This window comes from Oreochromis niloticus, linkage group LG6, assembly GCF_001858045.2.
Source record: "Oreochromis niloticus isolate F11D_XX linkage group LG6, O_niloticus_UMD_NMBU, whole genome shotgun sequence".
In the NCBI taxonomy this organism is placed as follows: domain Eukaryota; kingdom Metazoa; phylum Chordata; class Actinopteri; order Cichliformes; family Cichlidae; genus Oreochromis; species Oreochromis niloticus.
In genome coordinates this window covers 31776798-31793265 of record NC_031971.2, presented here as the reverse complement: position 1 = coordinate 31793265, position 16468 = coordinate 31776798, and the positions used below count along the sequence as shown (strand labels likewise).

Genomic DNA, 16468 nt, shown 5'->3' with positions numbered 1-16468 from the left:
TCATAGTACATACATGTGCGCTTAAGATATTAGGTATTAATGTGTAACTGTGTTTCCCCAGATCCAGAGCAGAGGTCAGCTAGTGAAATATGGCCGTTACAAGACAAGAGGCCAAGTACTGATTTCCCTGATACAACCAATCACCAAAGAAATGCTGCCATCGTTCCGGATTATAGCCTACTACCATACAAGTTCAAATGAAGTGGTATCAGACTCTGTTTGGGTGGATGTAAAAGACACCTGCATGGGCACTGTAAGACACTCAAGAGCTATGAAAGAGTGAATCTTTACAGCCAAAATGCACAAATCTTGCTCATTTCTACAGTAGTACTTATTTTTTAACATATACAAATTTGCATGTCACACTCACTTAGCTGAAACTGGAATCCTCACGACCTGCTGCAGCCTATGAGCCTCGCAAGATGTTTAGTCTGAAAGTCACAGGAAATCCAGAGGCCACAGTGGGACTGGTGGCAGTTGACAAAGGTGTCTACGTCCTAAACAACAAGCACCGCCTGACACAGAAAAAGGTCATTTCTCAATTATTTTTTGCTTTTTATATTTTATAAATTGTTTAGCTTCAGTAAACAAATTGCATATATTGGATTTCATATTAATTTACGTATTGCATACATACCAAAAACCTGAAACTTGTTATGTTGTTACAGCGTGTTAACCTGTGCCTCAGAACAACTATGCATTAGCTGTGGCACACGCCAGGTGGCCCGTAGGTCCCCAGTTAGATTTGTTCCTCTGAGTGTGTGTAGAGAGGAGGAAAGATTATTGTGAGTCTAAAATTAAAAAAATAAAAATGTGACGGTGAGTTCAATATCATAATGTACAATGTCAATAAGATATTTTTTATGTTTTAGCCTATTTTTTTATAGATTTGTGAGCCATATTCAAGTCCCCCTACTGTAAGCTTACTGATACAAATGGTCTGGTTGATATACATTCTTGTATGTGTTTGTACTTTAACCTGTAGGTGTGGGACATAGTAGAGCAGTATGACACAGGCTGCACACCTGGTGGAGGAAAGGACAGTATGGGTGTCTTCTTTGATGCTGGGCTATTGTTTGAGTCCAACACTGATGCAAAGACCACATATAGACAAGGTGACAATGCAACAGAGCATCCCACTCTTTTACCGTTGTCTAATACTTTTCTCTCGGCTTCACTGCTAAACCCTTGAAGAATGATGATTATTTCTATCATGTTTGAACAGTCCAACAACAAAGGTTGTGTTATATTCTTCCTATTTTAGTAACATAAAAACCAAATTCAGTTTCAGGCTTGTTTCATATGGTATATTTTGTATGTGTCGCATTTTACAGAGATTAAATGCCAGCCTGCGAACAGAAAGAAACGCAACGCTGCTGTAATGGATGTCAGAAGCAGCTTATGTAAGTATGTATATATATATATATGTATATATATATATCCACATATTAATTCATAATTTCAAACATATCACTGTTATTACTTGACAGGCTATGCATTAGTCAAAAGACAAAAAGAAATAAAAAAACATTTGTTTTATGCTTTTGACTTCATTAAAATATTTTCTGTTTACAAAAAGACATATTTAAAAATATATGTTTGGAACTTTACAGTGAATCACAGTTCTCATGCTTTCTTCCACAACCGTCTCTGTTTTCAGTAAAAAATTATACAGACCCAGTAGAATCTGAGTGTTGTCTGGATGGCATGAAGGAAACCCCCCTTTCATACACCTGTGAGGTCCGCAGCGAGTACATTGTTGATGGTCAAGGCTGCCGTGATGCTTTCCTGCGCTGCTGCAAGGCAGTGGAAACCCTTCGAGCAGAGAAGAGGGAGGAAGACCTCAAACTGGCTCGCAGTAAGAGATGGAAACGAAATGTGTGATGGTTATCTATAGTCATGCTATTTGTCATAAAATTCACAAAATGATATAATTTTTAATCAAAATCCAGGTGAAGGAGAAGACAACAGTTTCATGGACAGCAATGAAATTGTTACTCGCACCAAGTTCCCAGAAAGTTGGCTCTGGTCTGATGTCAAATTGCCTCCTTGCCCTAGACACGCACCTAACTGGTGAGTCATAAACACATACAAATGAAGTTACATCTTAAGCTATCTCTCAGACTGTTAACATTTTTCTCTGTTTCAGTGACACCACATCAATTGTGAAAAATGTTCCTTTGCAAGATTCAATCACAACCTGGCAGTTCACCGGCATCAGTCTGTCAAGAACTCACGGTGAGGACTCGGTGACTAAAATATGGCTGTTTTTGGCCTTCCATTTACTTTTTTAAACATTTCATTATTTTCTGCATATTTTCTTTAAGGAATCTGTGTGGGTGATTCATTTGAGGTCATTGTCAAGAAGGATTTCTTCATTGATCTCAGGCTGCCTTATTCTGCTGTCCGTGGAGAGCAGATAGAAATTAAAGCAATCCTCCACAACTACAGCCCTGATCGAATCACTGTAAGCACAGAACCACAGTAATTACTGGACTGAAACACAGTGACGTTCAAAAGTGTCATCTTGTGCAGTTTATTATGTGCATTTTCGTGTTGTGTTCTTAAAATCATTTTCATTTTCATTTTCCGGGATGATTACATTTCCTCAGTTAAGGTTGGCTTATCACTTTTGGTTTATCATCAACTAAAGTTGAAGAGTACGATCCCTTTTTCATGTTGAGTTTATTACCTAAGTTTTCTGTAAATAAGGAGAAATGAAATTGCCAAAAGTTAAAGGAATGCTTAAAAATCTCTATATTTCATTAGGATCTTTGTATTCTTCCAGTTTGAAACACCACATGATCAGTCTCTTCTCCAACTTTGTCATTGCTGTTTTTCTTTTATAAAGGTACGCATCGATTTGACTGAGGAGGAGCACGTGTGCAGTTCAGCTTCCAAACGTGGTCGGTATCGCCAGGAGGTCACTGTTGGGGCCGAGACCACACGATCTGTCCCCTTCGTCATTATTCCCATGAAGGAGGGAGAACGGCGCATTGAGGTTAAAGCAGCTGTTAAGGACTCATATCTCAATGATGGAGTCATGAAGATGCTGCGGGTGGTGGTAAGAAAACCAGTGTTTCCTATTTGTATGCCCAAAAATGTGTTCAATATCACTTTCCTATTAAATAAAACAAAAAATGTTTTTTTATCTGAACGTGAACATTCCTTTCAAAATTGGTAGTAATAAAATAATTTGAAGGTTATTGTTTGTTTTGGTTTAGGCACAAACAATAACAGAAGTCTGGCTCAATTCCAGACCAAACATCAGACTGATAATTTTGTAGACTAACAATATGTGTTGAACTTTTGTTCTAATACTACATGATTATCACTGCCAAACAAATTTCCCTTAATAATCTCAGAAATTATCAAAAATATTAACAATAATCATACTGGTCAAATGCATTTTTAGTACATTGCTTTTTTGTGTGTCTATTTTGTAGAAAGGATTTTATTTAATATGTGAGTATAGGAAGATGAAGAACCAGTACAGTACTCTAAACAGTACTGAACAGCAAACTGCCAAAACCTAGCCAAAAGGAAAAAATGCACAGTTATTGATGATAATGTGTGTAATTTTTATCCATATTTAATTTAATCAAATTCAATCAATTTAATCATAGTTATGTTCATTTGGGAGAAATGATTTCCAGGTAAAATGCAAAAACTGTCTAAGACCATAGACATACAGGCATGCTAAGGCATAGTTGATTATGAATTTGATGCAAAATGAGTTGCTTAGGTCAAGTTACAGAAACTATGTGGTCTTAGAATAGAATAGAATAGAATAGAATGCCTTTATTGTCACTATACAGTTGTACAATGACATACAGAGCATCTCCTACTTAGTGCAAACATGCTGGGGGGGTTAATACTGTTCATATACACATATGGACAGTATTAATAGAGGAAAAAATATACATATATATATATATATATATATGTATGTATGTTACAGAAAACAGATAAATCATGAGATGGACGACAGGTAGTGTGTTTCCTCTCTCGCTTCTGCCAGATCTGAAGATGAGCAGTGGCATCACACTAAACCATCTCACTAGGGCGGAAGTGCCCCCTTGTGGCGTAACTAGGGCTCACACCACATGTTGGGTCTCCAACAAAAATCACAAAATTAAGGCCCTTAACAAAACTACTCCTAAAAGTTTATACAATATACAAAACTTAAATCAAATCACATAATGTGACCACACATTACAGTGTGTCACATATATATAAAATGTACAATATACAAGCCGGTTTTAAAAGAGTAATATGTAATAAATAGTGTTGTGTATATACATTTGTGTTATTGCACATAGAATTGGTATTGCACAGTGGTGGTTCATAGCGGAAATGGGAAGAAAAAAAATTGGGTGGGGGGGCTGTGTTATCGGTGCATGTGTGAGTTCAGGGTGGTTGCGGCTTTAGGGAAGAAACTGTTTTTGAGTCTGTGGGTTTTTGTGCTGATGCACCTGAGGGAAGCAGGCTGAACATGTTGAAGCCAGGGTGGGACCTGTCCTTGATGATGTTTGCTGCTCTGCTGAGGCAGCGGGAGGAATAAATGTCCATCAGGGAGGGAAGAGGGCAGCCGGTGATCTTTTGTGCTGTCTTGACTACACTCTGAAGCCTCGCTCTATCCGCCTTAGTGCAGCTGCCGTACCATACCGTGATGCGGTAGGTTAGCAGGCTCTCAATGGACAAGCGGTAGAAGATCAGCAGCAGGTTGGAGTTCAGCTTGTACTTCCTGAAGACTCTCAGGAAGTGCAGCCGCTGTTGGGCCTTCTTGACGACCGCTGAGATGTTGTCTGTCCAGCAGATGTCAGCAGAGATGAGGACACCAAGGAACCGGAAGGTGTGGACCCTCTCCACACACTCCCCGTTGATGTAAAGGGCGGCTAAGTCAGTGCCGTGTCTCCTGAAGTCGACAATGAGCTCTTTGGTTTTCTTACTGTTCAGTGCCAGGTTGTTTCCTGAACACCAGGCTGCCAGCTTCAGGACTTCCTCTCTGTAGTCTGCCTCGTCTCCCTTTGAGATGAGTCCGACTACCGTGGTGTCATCAGCAAACTTGATTTTGATTAAAATGACAGGTTAATATGGTTAATGTTGCAGGAGGTCTTGCCTTGGTTACAGCTGCATGTAAATATTGTTTAGTAATTACGTATAATTAAAAATGGATAAGAGTTTAGTTGAAATTTAAATAGATCTGACAGTTCAATCTAAGTCAGACGTCTAAAGCTTTACAGATGGCCAAACTGTTGCAGCCAGACAATTAAGTGAAGGATTTTCAAAACATCAACACTTAGTTAACAGTGTTGAGCATCCTGTCACTTAACCACACCATGCCAGATATCACAGAATGTCTTCAGAATTTTTGTAATGTTCATAAAACGGCGCATCAAAAATATTGTCGTTTGGAAAAGGGTTTTGGCTTCATACCGATATTGATGATGTTATATTTTATATTGTGTATATTTTATATATTTAAAGGAAAAATACTCTATGCATAACATTGAAAACCACCACAGTCACTTAATTATTCTCTGCCTCTCAGCAGCACACTTTCAGTATCTATTGCAACTACAAAGTACGCACACTCTAAAAACTAAAACTGACATTTACTTAAAATTTTTGAGGCAACACTTTTACGCTTAAAAATATTGAGTAGATTGGAAACCAGTCAAATCTGTTCAATATACTTGATCAATTGAATAACTAAAGCTTAAACATATTAATTTGAAATGAATAATTGTAGTTGTTACACAAACATGAAAAAATTGATTAAATAACACTGACATGCTTGGTCAATGTAACTGAAATATAGATGGTTAGTTAATCCAAAATTTTGTTCCATTTACTTAATATTGTAAACTGAATGTAATCATAATTGTACTTAATATTAAATGGCCTGTATTTGTATAGCGCTTTACACTACATTCAGTCATCCACCCATTCACACACTGGTGATGGCAAGCTACATTGTAGCCACAGCTGCCCTGGGGCGCACTGACAGAGGCGAGGCTGCCGAACACCGGGCCCTCTGACCACCACCAGCAGGCAACCAGTAGGCGACCAGGACTGTCGGTGCCAGGACTTGAACCGGCAACCTTCCGATTAGAAGACGAACTGCCAACTCTTGAGCCACGATCACCCCCTAACATTCAAATATGAATGTTATTGTATTTCACTGGCAGTCTAAGTCTAAAAAACCAAACAAACTAATATGCAGTCATGTGTTTCATAATACATGTATGCAAAATGATCACATGTTAAACATTTTTCCAAATGAAAATGTAATTTTCATAAACATGGCAATAACTTGAAATAAACAAGCACTATAAAGATAAGAGCCTTTTCACTTTTAGCTCAAAGCCTTACATACTTGAAGGATAAATGGCAACCCAGGAGAGCAAACACAAGCTCAGAGTATTTAAAAATGAACAAAACAATGAAAAAGGCTCATGGTACTCAATTACTCTACGCCATCGTGTTTTACTTACACTAAATTAATGTAAATAAATACCTTAATTTAACACAAACACATACGTTAACATTTTAGACATTTATTTCAACTTATCAAACTCAAATAATTACTAAAAGGATATTCATAGATTTTATCAGGCTCATCTAACTTATATTTATAGTGATATTTACTAAGACTCTGAATTACTTTTTAGAGTGCATTGTACAGCTGCAATAGTAAGTTGACTACTAACATCATTTGCGTTTTTGCTGCTGTGGCTACGTCTCTCACACACCGAGAGAGAGGTTCACTTCACACAACAAGAATACAAAGTTAAACAGAGTTTAGTCACACAAATTGCAGTTAGGCTTAGAAGGACAAACTGTGGAGGACTTTATTTAATTATGGATTTATTTCCTGTTTTGTAGCTACTGCACTTTTCTTTGCTAAAATAATAATGACTTCCAATGTTTGTCTGTTTTCCAGCCTGAGGGCGTACTGGTTAAACATCCAAAGATCATAACTTTAGATCCTGTTAAGAAAGGAGAAAGTGAGTTTATCCATTAAAAAGCTACATTCTAATTATTAAGTCACACCCTGATTTTTCATTGATCTCAAACATTAACAAGGTTTTTCTCTGTTTAGATGGTGTACAGAACGAAGTTCTTAACAGTGGAATTCAAAGGAACGATTTGGTTCCAAACACACCTACTAGCACACAGATCTCTGTGACAGGTGAGAAGTATTTGATATTTGGGCAGTTTATGTGATTCAGTGGCTATATCACCTTGAAACCTCTATTGTACATTGTTATTGTTGACATTCGGGACTGACTACCTTAATGGTTGTTGTGAACTTTTTTTGTATGTGTATGCATGCAGGGAGAGAACAAGTATCTCAGCTGGTGGAGAATGCCATTGGCGGCAACTCAATGGGTACTCTAATCATACAACCCTCGGGCTGTGGAGAGCAGAACATGGTCAGAATGACTCTGCCTGTTATTGCAACCTTGTATTTGGACAAAACCAACCAGTGGGAAACTGTGGGATTTGCAAAACGTAATGAAGCCCTCCAACATATAAAAACTGGTAGGCTCTCACAGATGTACATAAATTCTTTGGTGACACAATAAAAACACAAAGTACCTCAAAATTGCTTCTAAAAGATAAGAGTTCGGAGGCAAGTTGAATAGCAGTAAGTGAAAGGATTGTTTCATTTTTTAAATTATTTCATCAAGGTTACACAAACGAGCTGGCCTACCGTAAAAACGATGGATCGTTTGCTGCCTTTACTAAACGCCCAAGTAGCACCTGGTGAGGCGCCCACAAACATCCATGAATTCATTCACAGTATTTTGCACGTGCTGTTTGAATTTCTGATTTTGCACAGCCAATATATTTTAAGGGCAAATAAAATGAAATTAAGCAATTGTATCCCCTTTTCCTCTCTATAAGGCTGACTGCCTATGTTGCCAAGGTGTTTGCAATGGCCCATCATCTAGTTGCAATACAAGATAATGTGATCTGTGATGCTGTCAAGTACCTTATTCTCAAAGGACAACAACCTGATGGTGTTTTCAAAGAATTTGCGCCTGTATTGCAGGGAACAATGACAGTGAGTGCACTGATTTCATTAACACCAGTTCTTCATCTATACTTAAAATACAAGAATGACTTATAACTAAATGAGAAACCAGTTATACAACTGCCAATCACCTTTTATAAATATTATAAAAATATTATAAAGAGATAATAATAATATGTTTGTGCTTCATCTGTAGGGTGATGTGGCCGGCTTAGATACAGACGCCTCCATGACAGCTTTCTGCCTCATTGCAATGCAGGAGTCACGCTCAATATGTTCCGACACTGTCAATGTGAGTATTTCACCTGCAAACATTGTTGTTACAAAGTATCTGAAATAATCAAACGGTGATACTTTGTATTGCACTTGCATTGAAGAATTAAACCACAGACCAGCAAAAACAGGCAGAATTTAATTCATCTCACCAACATGTTCTGTACTCATGTCTGTATTAAGATCTTGTAAATTATAGATTGATAAGAACATATTGAACATGTTGTTTTCATATGCCCAGAGTCTCCCAGGCAGTATAGACAAAGCAGTGGCCTACCTGGAGAGGCGCTTGCCCAGCCTCACCAACCCTTATGCTGTGGCCATGACATCATATGCACTGGCTAATGAAAACAAATTGAACAGAGAGATCCTATTCAAGTTTGTTTCCCCAGGTATGTTCACACACACACACACACACACACACACACACACACACACACACACACACACACACACAAGAATTGTGAGTTAGTGTGTCCAGGGTTGCAATATTTACAGATCCACAGAAACTCTTTTCAGGGGAAACTCTGTCTTAAAAATGTACTTAGGTGCAACCAGGCGCAGAGTTGATATGTATATACACATATATATAAGTAGGCATTGAAAATTTACTACTGAGGTAGATGTGTTCAAGATTTATTATAGTAATAAAAATATACTTGTGTGATTGTGTCTGTCAGAGTTATCTCACTGGCCTGCACCTAGAGGGCGTATTTACACTTTGGAAGCCACAGCTTATGCTCTTCTTGCTCTTGTCAAGACTCAGGTGAGCATGTCCAAATTATATCATCCATCCATTTGCTGCCGCTTATCCTTTTCAGGGTTGCTGCAGCCTATCCCAGCTTAGGGCGAGAGGCAGGGTACACCCTGGACAGGTCTGTCGCAGGGCTAACACATGGACAGGAGACAACCAATCGCACTCACATTCACTCCCACATTCACACTTATGGGCAATTTAGTGTTTCCAATTAACCTAACCCCACTAACGACATGTCGTCATTGAAAATTTATTTTACAGTATTAAAATACCATCGCACTATTCCAGAGTACTTGAATTACCATTTATGTAATGTAAATTTCTCCATTTAGTTTTATGTCGTGTTATTACTGTGTGCAAATACAAATTTGAAGAAATAAGACATTGCTTTGTACAGCTTCGTTATGAACTATGAAAAACATTGCCGTTTTCTTTCATTAGGCAAGTTTCTGGACTGGATTTTAATTACACCTAAATAAAAAGCAAAAAGCAGATTAGAAAGCCTAAAACTCTGAAGTACCTTTGAAAAACGTTTTCCATATTTTTTTAAAACTATACTCTTGTCTTGTGCTGTTTTAATAAAGAATTTTGAAGATGCCAGACTTGTTGTGAGATGGTTCAATGAACAACAGAGGGTGGGCGGAGGCTATGGATCAACTCAGGTAACACAAAACTTCCCGTCAATCATTATCTTATACAGATATTGTATAAATATTGTCTCATCTTATAACCTTTGCTTTTCTTTATCTTCCTCACTTTCTTCTCTCCAGGCTACTATAATGGTCTATCAAGCCATAGCAGAGTACTGGATCAACGCTAACGAGCCACAGTATGATCTGAATGTGGACATCAAGTTGCCAGGAAGGTCGGCACCTGAAAAGTACAATTTCAATCAGAACAACCACTATGCCACAAGAACGTCTAAGGTGAGAAGACACAGTTTCACAAACACAGTCACCATGTAGCACAATTTGTCAGTCTGAAACATGTCCTCTAGCAGTAAATAAATCTCAGTACTGCTAGTGTTTCTGTCTTTTTGGCAATCCATCTCAGCACTCTGCAAGCTCTTTGGTCTATTTCCTTTTTTCCTGTCTAACAGCTTATCTCTGTTTTTTTTTCTCATCTTTGTGTGTTTGTACATATTAATCCCAACAGATTAATGACATAAACCAGGACATCACAGTGACTGCTAGGGGAACAGGAGAAGCAACAGTGACAGTAAGTTATCTGTTAGTTGATCATTTCAGAATCCTAGACAAGGCTTTTTAAACCTTAAAAGAAGAGTATAACAAAGACTTGTTTATCACACAGTATAAAAACACATTTTTTCTGATGCAACAGTTGGTATCACTGTATTACGCTAAGCCCAAAGAACGGGAGAGTGACTGTCAGAATTTTACCCTCTCAGTGGATCTCATAGAAGGTACTTATCCCTTATCTCCTATTTTTATTGCACTTATCTGTATGTTTTCATTAAATCTGTTTGCTTCAGTTTATGGCATTTTATTTGTTTGTGCTCCTTTTTTCTTTTTCCTTATTCTTTCAGAAAAATCAAATGCAGATGAAAAGATATACAAGCTTAGGATAGAGGTCATGTAAGTACAATATAAACTACACTTTAGAAATAATATTGGCTTAATAGGAATTTTTTGTTCCCCTCCATTTAAATCTGCTGTCATTTGAATCATTCTTGTCATCCTCTCTACAGGTATAAGAACAGGGATCGTGATGCAGGCATGTCAATCTTGGACATTGGCTTACTAACTGGTTTTGCTGCTGAAACAAAAGACCTGGATTTGGTAAGAAGAGATACCCACATTAAGTTATGTGGTTACAGTTAACCAAAATAATAAGACCTCTTAATGTTTAAAAATTTGTCTTTATGTTTGTCTGTAGTTGTCTAAAGGACGTGGGCGCACCATATCAAAATATGAGATGAACAAAGTCCTGTCAGAAAGAGGCTCACTCATCATTTACTTGGACAAGGTTGGAAATCACATTAATCTTTCTCCTTATCCCCCTTTTTTCCACTTTACCTTGGTGTTTATTTATGTTTTTCACTTTTGTGTGTGTCTTTATTTCAATTCCCAGGTTTCTCACACACGACCAGAGGAAATTGTTTTTAGGATCAAACAGGAAATGCCGGTGGGCGTCTTACAACCCGCAGCTGTATCTGTCTATGAATACTATGAACGTGAGTCTCATAAACATGTTACCTTTGTTACCTTCAGGTGTTCCAATAAGCACCTAGACATGCAAACTGCTGTCTGCCAAGCAGCTGTACTTTTCTGACTACATTGTGCCAAGTGTAAAGTTTGGTTGTTTGTCAGGAGCTCGGTTTGGCCCCTTAGTTCCAGTTAAAGAAAGACAGTTTCGCACTCCCAACTTTGTGGCAACAGTTTGAGGATGGGGATGTTTCAACACACCGGTTTTGCACACTAGTGCACAATGCAAGGTCCATCAAGACATGGTGTAACAGCAGTCTGGCAGACAAAGGAAGGAAGGAAGGAAGGAGCAGCTAGCAGGTCCAGCGGGGATGTGGTGTGGAGGTTAGCCGGATAACTCGAAGCCAGTCAGTTAAATTGAACAACAGACCTTTATTTGATGTTAGCAACATAAGACCACACAAGCCAGGTCTCCACGCCTCTACTCCGTCCGTACATACATGTGCGGGGATGGGTAGGCACCAATGCCAGCCCATTACAATGTTGAGGTTCTTTCTCGGAACAGACACACAAGCAGCATGTAATGGCTTGCCCCCCCCCAATTTTCATATATCTACCATAGCAGTCACAAAATAATAGAGACATGCTGTCTTTTTTTATTGCAGAAACACGTTGTGTGAAATTCTACCATCCACAGAGGGAAGCTGGAAAACTACTGCAGCTCTGTAGAGATAACATATGCACATGTGCTGAAGGTAAATGCAATCATATAATTCTGATTAAAAAAGCTTATTTTACAACAGTAATTAAAAATTTTTCATTCATTTTTCTATTAACTTTAAATGGTACAGAACACAGCATTAGAAGTGTGATTAAAAGTAAAAGTTTTATTTTAATAGTCAAATTTTGAGCAACCATGTTTTTTATGTAGTTTTGTTTGGGTGCAAGTTCTTCCTGACAATGAACTGGTTAAACCTGAGGGTGGGTGGAAGGCACCTGAGGCTGTGGATATGATGATCCTGTGTCACAGTGCATTTTTGGCATACAGTTATGAAAAACCAATCATGGACTCCTCTGTATCCCCAAGTACTCCTGAGTCACGTAGGAGGCTGTCTGACCAAAACCTAAAGCATGGTGAAAACTGGTTCTTGACAAAAACACAAGCACACAGCAAATCTATAACAGGATAGCTGGGACTGATGTCCAGACCCTAACACCTTTTTAAATGCTGTGGCAGGAATATGATAGACTTATACAGGGGCAAATCCCCACAAACCTAAAACTCCTCAAACGATGCGAGACACTGATTTTAGAGAAAACAGTTACTTATTACTGCTAAAGGTGATTCTGCAAGCTTTTGAATCATTGGGTATACTTTCACACTACACTATTCTGGCCTGTGAAAGTACACTTGTTCTTCATAACTAATTATTGTGCTGTTAGTAACTTTAGATGTATGCACTAATCTACAATTATAATATAAAAGACGCCTATTTTAGCAAATGTGATTTAAATTGTATATTCGACCTTCATATACCTGCAGTCACCTATCAACACACATGTATACATCAGCTTTGTATTTTTACCCTGTCCCTATTGTGTACTTACAGAGAACTGCAGTATGCAGAAGAAGGACAAAATCCCCAATGATGACCGCCAAGCTAAGATTTGTGAGAGTACAGAGACCAGCAAAGTAGACTTTGGTAAACAAACATAAATGGGTTACATTTAGGTTTATTTAGTAGGATATAGTAAAGCAAAAAGCTAAAAACTATACTTTGGCTGCCCACAGCTTACAAAGTACTGGTGGAAGAGGTTGTAGAAGAGTTATCCACAGACAGTCACAAAGTCAAAGTGCTGGACCCCATCAAAGAAGGCAAGTACTTACGTCCTTTAAACGTCTATTTTAAAAGAAATTACTAGTTTGACAAATCACCCATTTTATAAAACTGCTGCTTGCTTTTGTACTGAGAGGTACATTTAGTGGTTGACACCATTTGCTAGCAGCGATCCAATGTAGCTTGTCTTGCTGATACCCATTTTCTCATTTAACAGTTAATACTCAGCATAGGCATATTGCCAAAATACTAGTATTATCTATATAATACTGTAGTATGATGATTCAACCAGGAATATATATGGACACAGCAGCACTGTGTTTAACTATAACTTGAGCAACACATTCAGTCATTCATAAATCACTGCTCTCAACTGTCATATCTTAATTACAGGGAGTCTTGATGTTGGTCCACTGAATAAACAGCGCATATTTCTCAGTTATCAACACTGCAGAGAAGCTTTAAGTTTGGAACGAGGAAAAACCTACCTTATCATGGGCTCAGATAAAGATATTCACAGAGATGACAAAAAGAATACGTAAGTATATTGTTTGTCTGGCTGTGCTTGTGTGTGGTGTATATTAAAACTCATTTCAGAGTTCTATTCATTAATCATACCTTCAATTAATAAATGTAATTATCTTGAACTGTGTATATTTATCACAGTTGTTCATTCCACATCTTGCTGATTGGTCACACAAATACTATTTTTCTTTCAATTGTTCTCAGATTCGAGTACGTAATTGGTGAGAGAACCTGGGTTGAGTACTGGCCTACAGCAGAAGAGTGTCAGAGTGACAAATACCGGGATACCTGCTTGGGCTTGGAGGAGATGGTCAATCAGTACTCACTCTTTAGATGCATCGGGTAGTAAAACAAAAAACATTTCAAATCTTGTTATTCTGCTGTTTTTACAATTTTCTGTAAAACAGAAACCGATATAACATAAGGGTTTCACCATTTCACTGCAGTGATTAAAATGTATTAAAATTTGGTACTGGCTCTGTGTTTATTCAAGTTTATGGTGGTTAATAAATTTGTCGAATTTTTAATGCATTTGAAACTTTACTAATCCATGACAAGCACAACAAAAAAATAAAACATTTGAAATAAAACACCCAGCCCTCCATATAAACCTGATAAATACAAGAAAAAAGGTTGGATGTATAGAAATATTACTGAGTTAGCATAACTGCAGAAATAAGAAAATATGTTGGCATTTATTTTAATTTTCAGACAAATACCGTGATGAAATGACAGGAAAGCAGAGGGAGAGCGAGGAAGACATGCGGCAAAAGGCTACGGGTCAGACTCGAACCCGTGGCCTTTTGACCTGGGCCGGCTGCTCTCAGTTGTATGACATGTGGTTGCCTACTCAATTTTAAATAAATGTGAAATTAAACTATACTGAAACTAAAATATGGGGGTATTTAAAATTCGGTTGTGGCTAAATTTGCTAAGCAATAAAATGCTTCATGTGAATAACTGTTTTATACTTAGATAAGAATCATGTCAGAGTGATAAAGTCATTCATTTGTTACTGGTATAAAATGTTAAGATTTTGATGTTTAGTTACTCCTCAGCCTCCTTGATCAGTAATGATACTTGTAAAAAATATAGCCTGTTTGCAGCTCTGGAGGCCAGGATAACTGAATTAGAGACTTGGCTTTGGACCCTTGAAAAACCCCTAGCTAGTGTAGGAATGTTTAGCTTATTTTAGAGTTTAGGAATGTGTTAGATAGGATATGGAATTGTGAGACACTGACACTGCCCTGGATATAAATAAAGGCCTGATTGTGTCATGAACTTAGGAGTAGATCTTAGGAGACCCTTCCCTCAGTTGAACTGTGAAAGTAAGACAAAGAGGAGTTAATGCTGAGTGGAAATTCCCCAGAGGATACCTGTGTGGGGGTCTCAACATTTGTAACTTGATAACTGTGGTCTGGAAGGGAGATGGGCTTTTATGACCCCTAGGAAGTCACGTACACAGAGACACACACACACAGTGCTTAAACTGTTACATTCACACATCCACATGCACACTCACTCACGTGCACTCACACATACACACAGGTACGCGCACACACAGGCACTCACGTGCTCGTGCATACACACAGAGACAGAGTTTGCAGCACACCATGGGGGTTTTATGATGCGGCCGCTTCTATAAAGCTGGCTGTGACTAACAAAGGGGTGAAGATTGTTGCAGAGGGACACCGGCCTCGTCTTCCCTTTTAGAAGTGCATGCTTAAATGAAGATGAATAAAGGTTTTGTGAAAATAACTACTGAGTCCCGGTGCCGTCTCTGGATGCCTCGACGAATAAAAGAACCGGGGTAAAAACTGATTTTGCAACACTAGCCAGGCCCATGTATCCGGTGTTGTGCCAAAAAACAATCGTCTGCAAAAAACTTATTTCTGGTATTTGACAAAAACTGATTGTTCTTATTTGAACTGCTATAAATAACTTGTGGTCTATAATATGTGAAACATATGTTAAAAGTATCGCTCAGGAAGGATATCAAGTCATCTTGAGCCACAAACAACATTCCTGTCACAAGCAAGAAGCCGCAATCAGTTATATATCCTTTATTTATCCAGTTAAAAAACATCTTGTTGACATTAAAAATGTGTTTTTTAAGAGTAATCTGGCTAAGATGACAGCAGAAACTGCGACACATAAAACAATAGTTCTAATTGGTTATAATTTAACTGTGGCAGACCACCAGGGGACTCCACTCACACCCAGCGGTTGCGGCACTACTACCTCTCCGACATGGAACAGGCAGAGCAACTACTCTCTCTCTCCGGCTTAGGCGATGGTACCGCTCTCGAGCTCATGGAGAGCATGCAGTCCTTGCTAGGAACGGATGACGGAGGATTCCTCTTCACTCACCTCTTCCTCCGACAGCTGCCGGCTTCTGTGCGGGCTGGCCTCGCCAACTTCCCGCTGCTGGCTGTGAGGGATTACCGCTCACTGACAGAAAAAGCAGACCGCCTTCTCCTGGCTACTAGGAGCTTCGGCATCCAGGCAATGGTTTCCGACTCACCGACAGTGTCTGCCACGCCCGCACAGATGTGCACTGGTCCACTTAGACCCCACCAAACTGTCTATCGCTCAGGAAGACTTTGCAACTATGGAGTGCCTTGGAATTGTGCAGCGTTTGAAGAGTCCCTGGGCTTACCTATTACACATGGTGCCCAAATCTGACGGTCGGTGACGACCTTGTGGCAATTTTTGCTGTCTAAACAACGTCATGCAGAACGATCGCTATCCTATTCCCCACATCCAAGATTTTTCCGCCCATCTAGCTGGGACCGCGATTTTTTCTAAGACTGATTTGGTACGGGGATATCACCAGGTTCCCGTGCACGCTGAGGATGTCCCC

The 16468-nt window shown here is 38.8% G+C and overlaps 1 protein-coding gene across 2 annotated transcripts in view; it reads left to right on the top strand.

Moving 5' to 3' along the window:
• LOC100692186 (complement C3) overlaps window positions 1–16468 on the top strand; it is a 48518-nt gene that overhangs the window by 7439 nt on the left and 24611 nt on the right. Inside the window, exons 14-43 of one of the 2 annotated variants that reach the window (XM_019347498.2) lie at window positions 62–253; window positions 375–530; window positions 986–1115; window positions 1335–1403; window positions 1661–1858; window positions 1953–2073; window positions 2150–2238; window positions 2328–2467; window positions 2852–3064; window positions 6950–7013; window positions 7109–7198; window positions 7345–7551; window positions 7701–7776; window positions 7918–8077; window positions 8244–8339; window positions 8562–8712; window positions 9001–9086; window positions 9662–9739; window positions 9848–10003; window positions 10233–10295; window positions 10419–10500; window positions 10624–10672; window positions 10786–10876; window positions 10974–11063; window positions 11169–11271; window positions 11908–11997; window positions 12853–12945; window positions 13035–13118; window positions 13474–13618; window positions 13810–14075. In XM_019347498.2, coding sequence (XP_019203043.1) covers window positions 62–253; window positions 375–530; window positions 986–1115; window positions 1335–1403; window positions 1661–1858; window positions 1953–2073; window positions 2150–2238; window positions 2328–2467; window positions 2852–3064; window positions 6950–7013; window positions 7109–7198; window positions 7345–7551; window positions 7701–7776; window positions 7918–8077; window positions 8244–8339; window positions 8562–8712; window positions 9001–9086; window positions 9662–9739; window positions 9848–10003; window positions 10233–10295; window positions 10419–10500; window positions 10624–10672; window positions 10786–10876; window positions 10974–11063; window positions 11169–11271; window positions 11908–11997; window positions 12853–12945; window positions 13035–13118; window positions 13474–13618; window positions 13810–13951 — 3504 coding nt within the window. In that variant the 3' untranslated portion in view covers window positions 13952–14075. Of the gene's footprint in view, window positions 1–61; window positions 254–374; window positions 531–985; window positions 1116–1334; window positions 1404–1660; window positions 1859–1952; window positions 2074–2149; window positions 2239–2327; window positions 2468–2851; window positions 3065–6949; window positions 7014–7108; window positions 7199–7344; window positions 7552–7700; window positions 7777–7917; window positions 8078–8243; window positions 8340–8561; window positions 8713–9000; window positions 9087–9661; window positions 9740–9847; window positions 10004–10232; window positions 10296–10418; window positions 10501–10623; window positions 10673–10785; window positions 10877–10973; window positions 11064–11168; window positions 11272–11907; window positions 11998–12852; window positions 12946–13034; window positions 13158–13473; window positions 13619–13809; window positions 14076–16468 lie in introns of those variants that run through there. The other variant, XM_019347499.2, reaches the window with a different exon arrangement.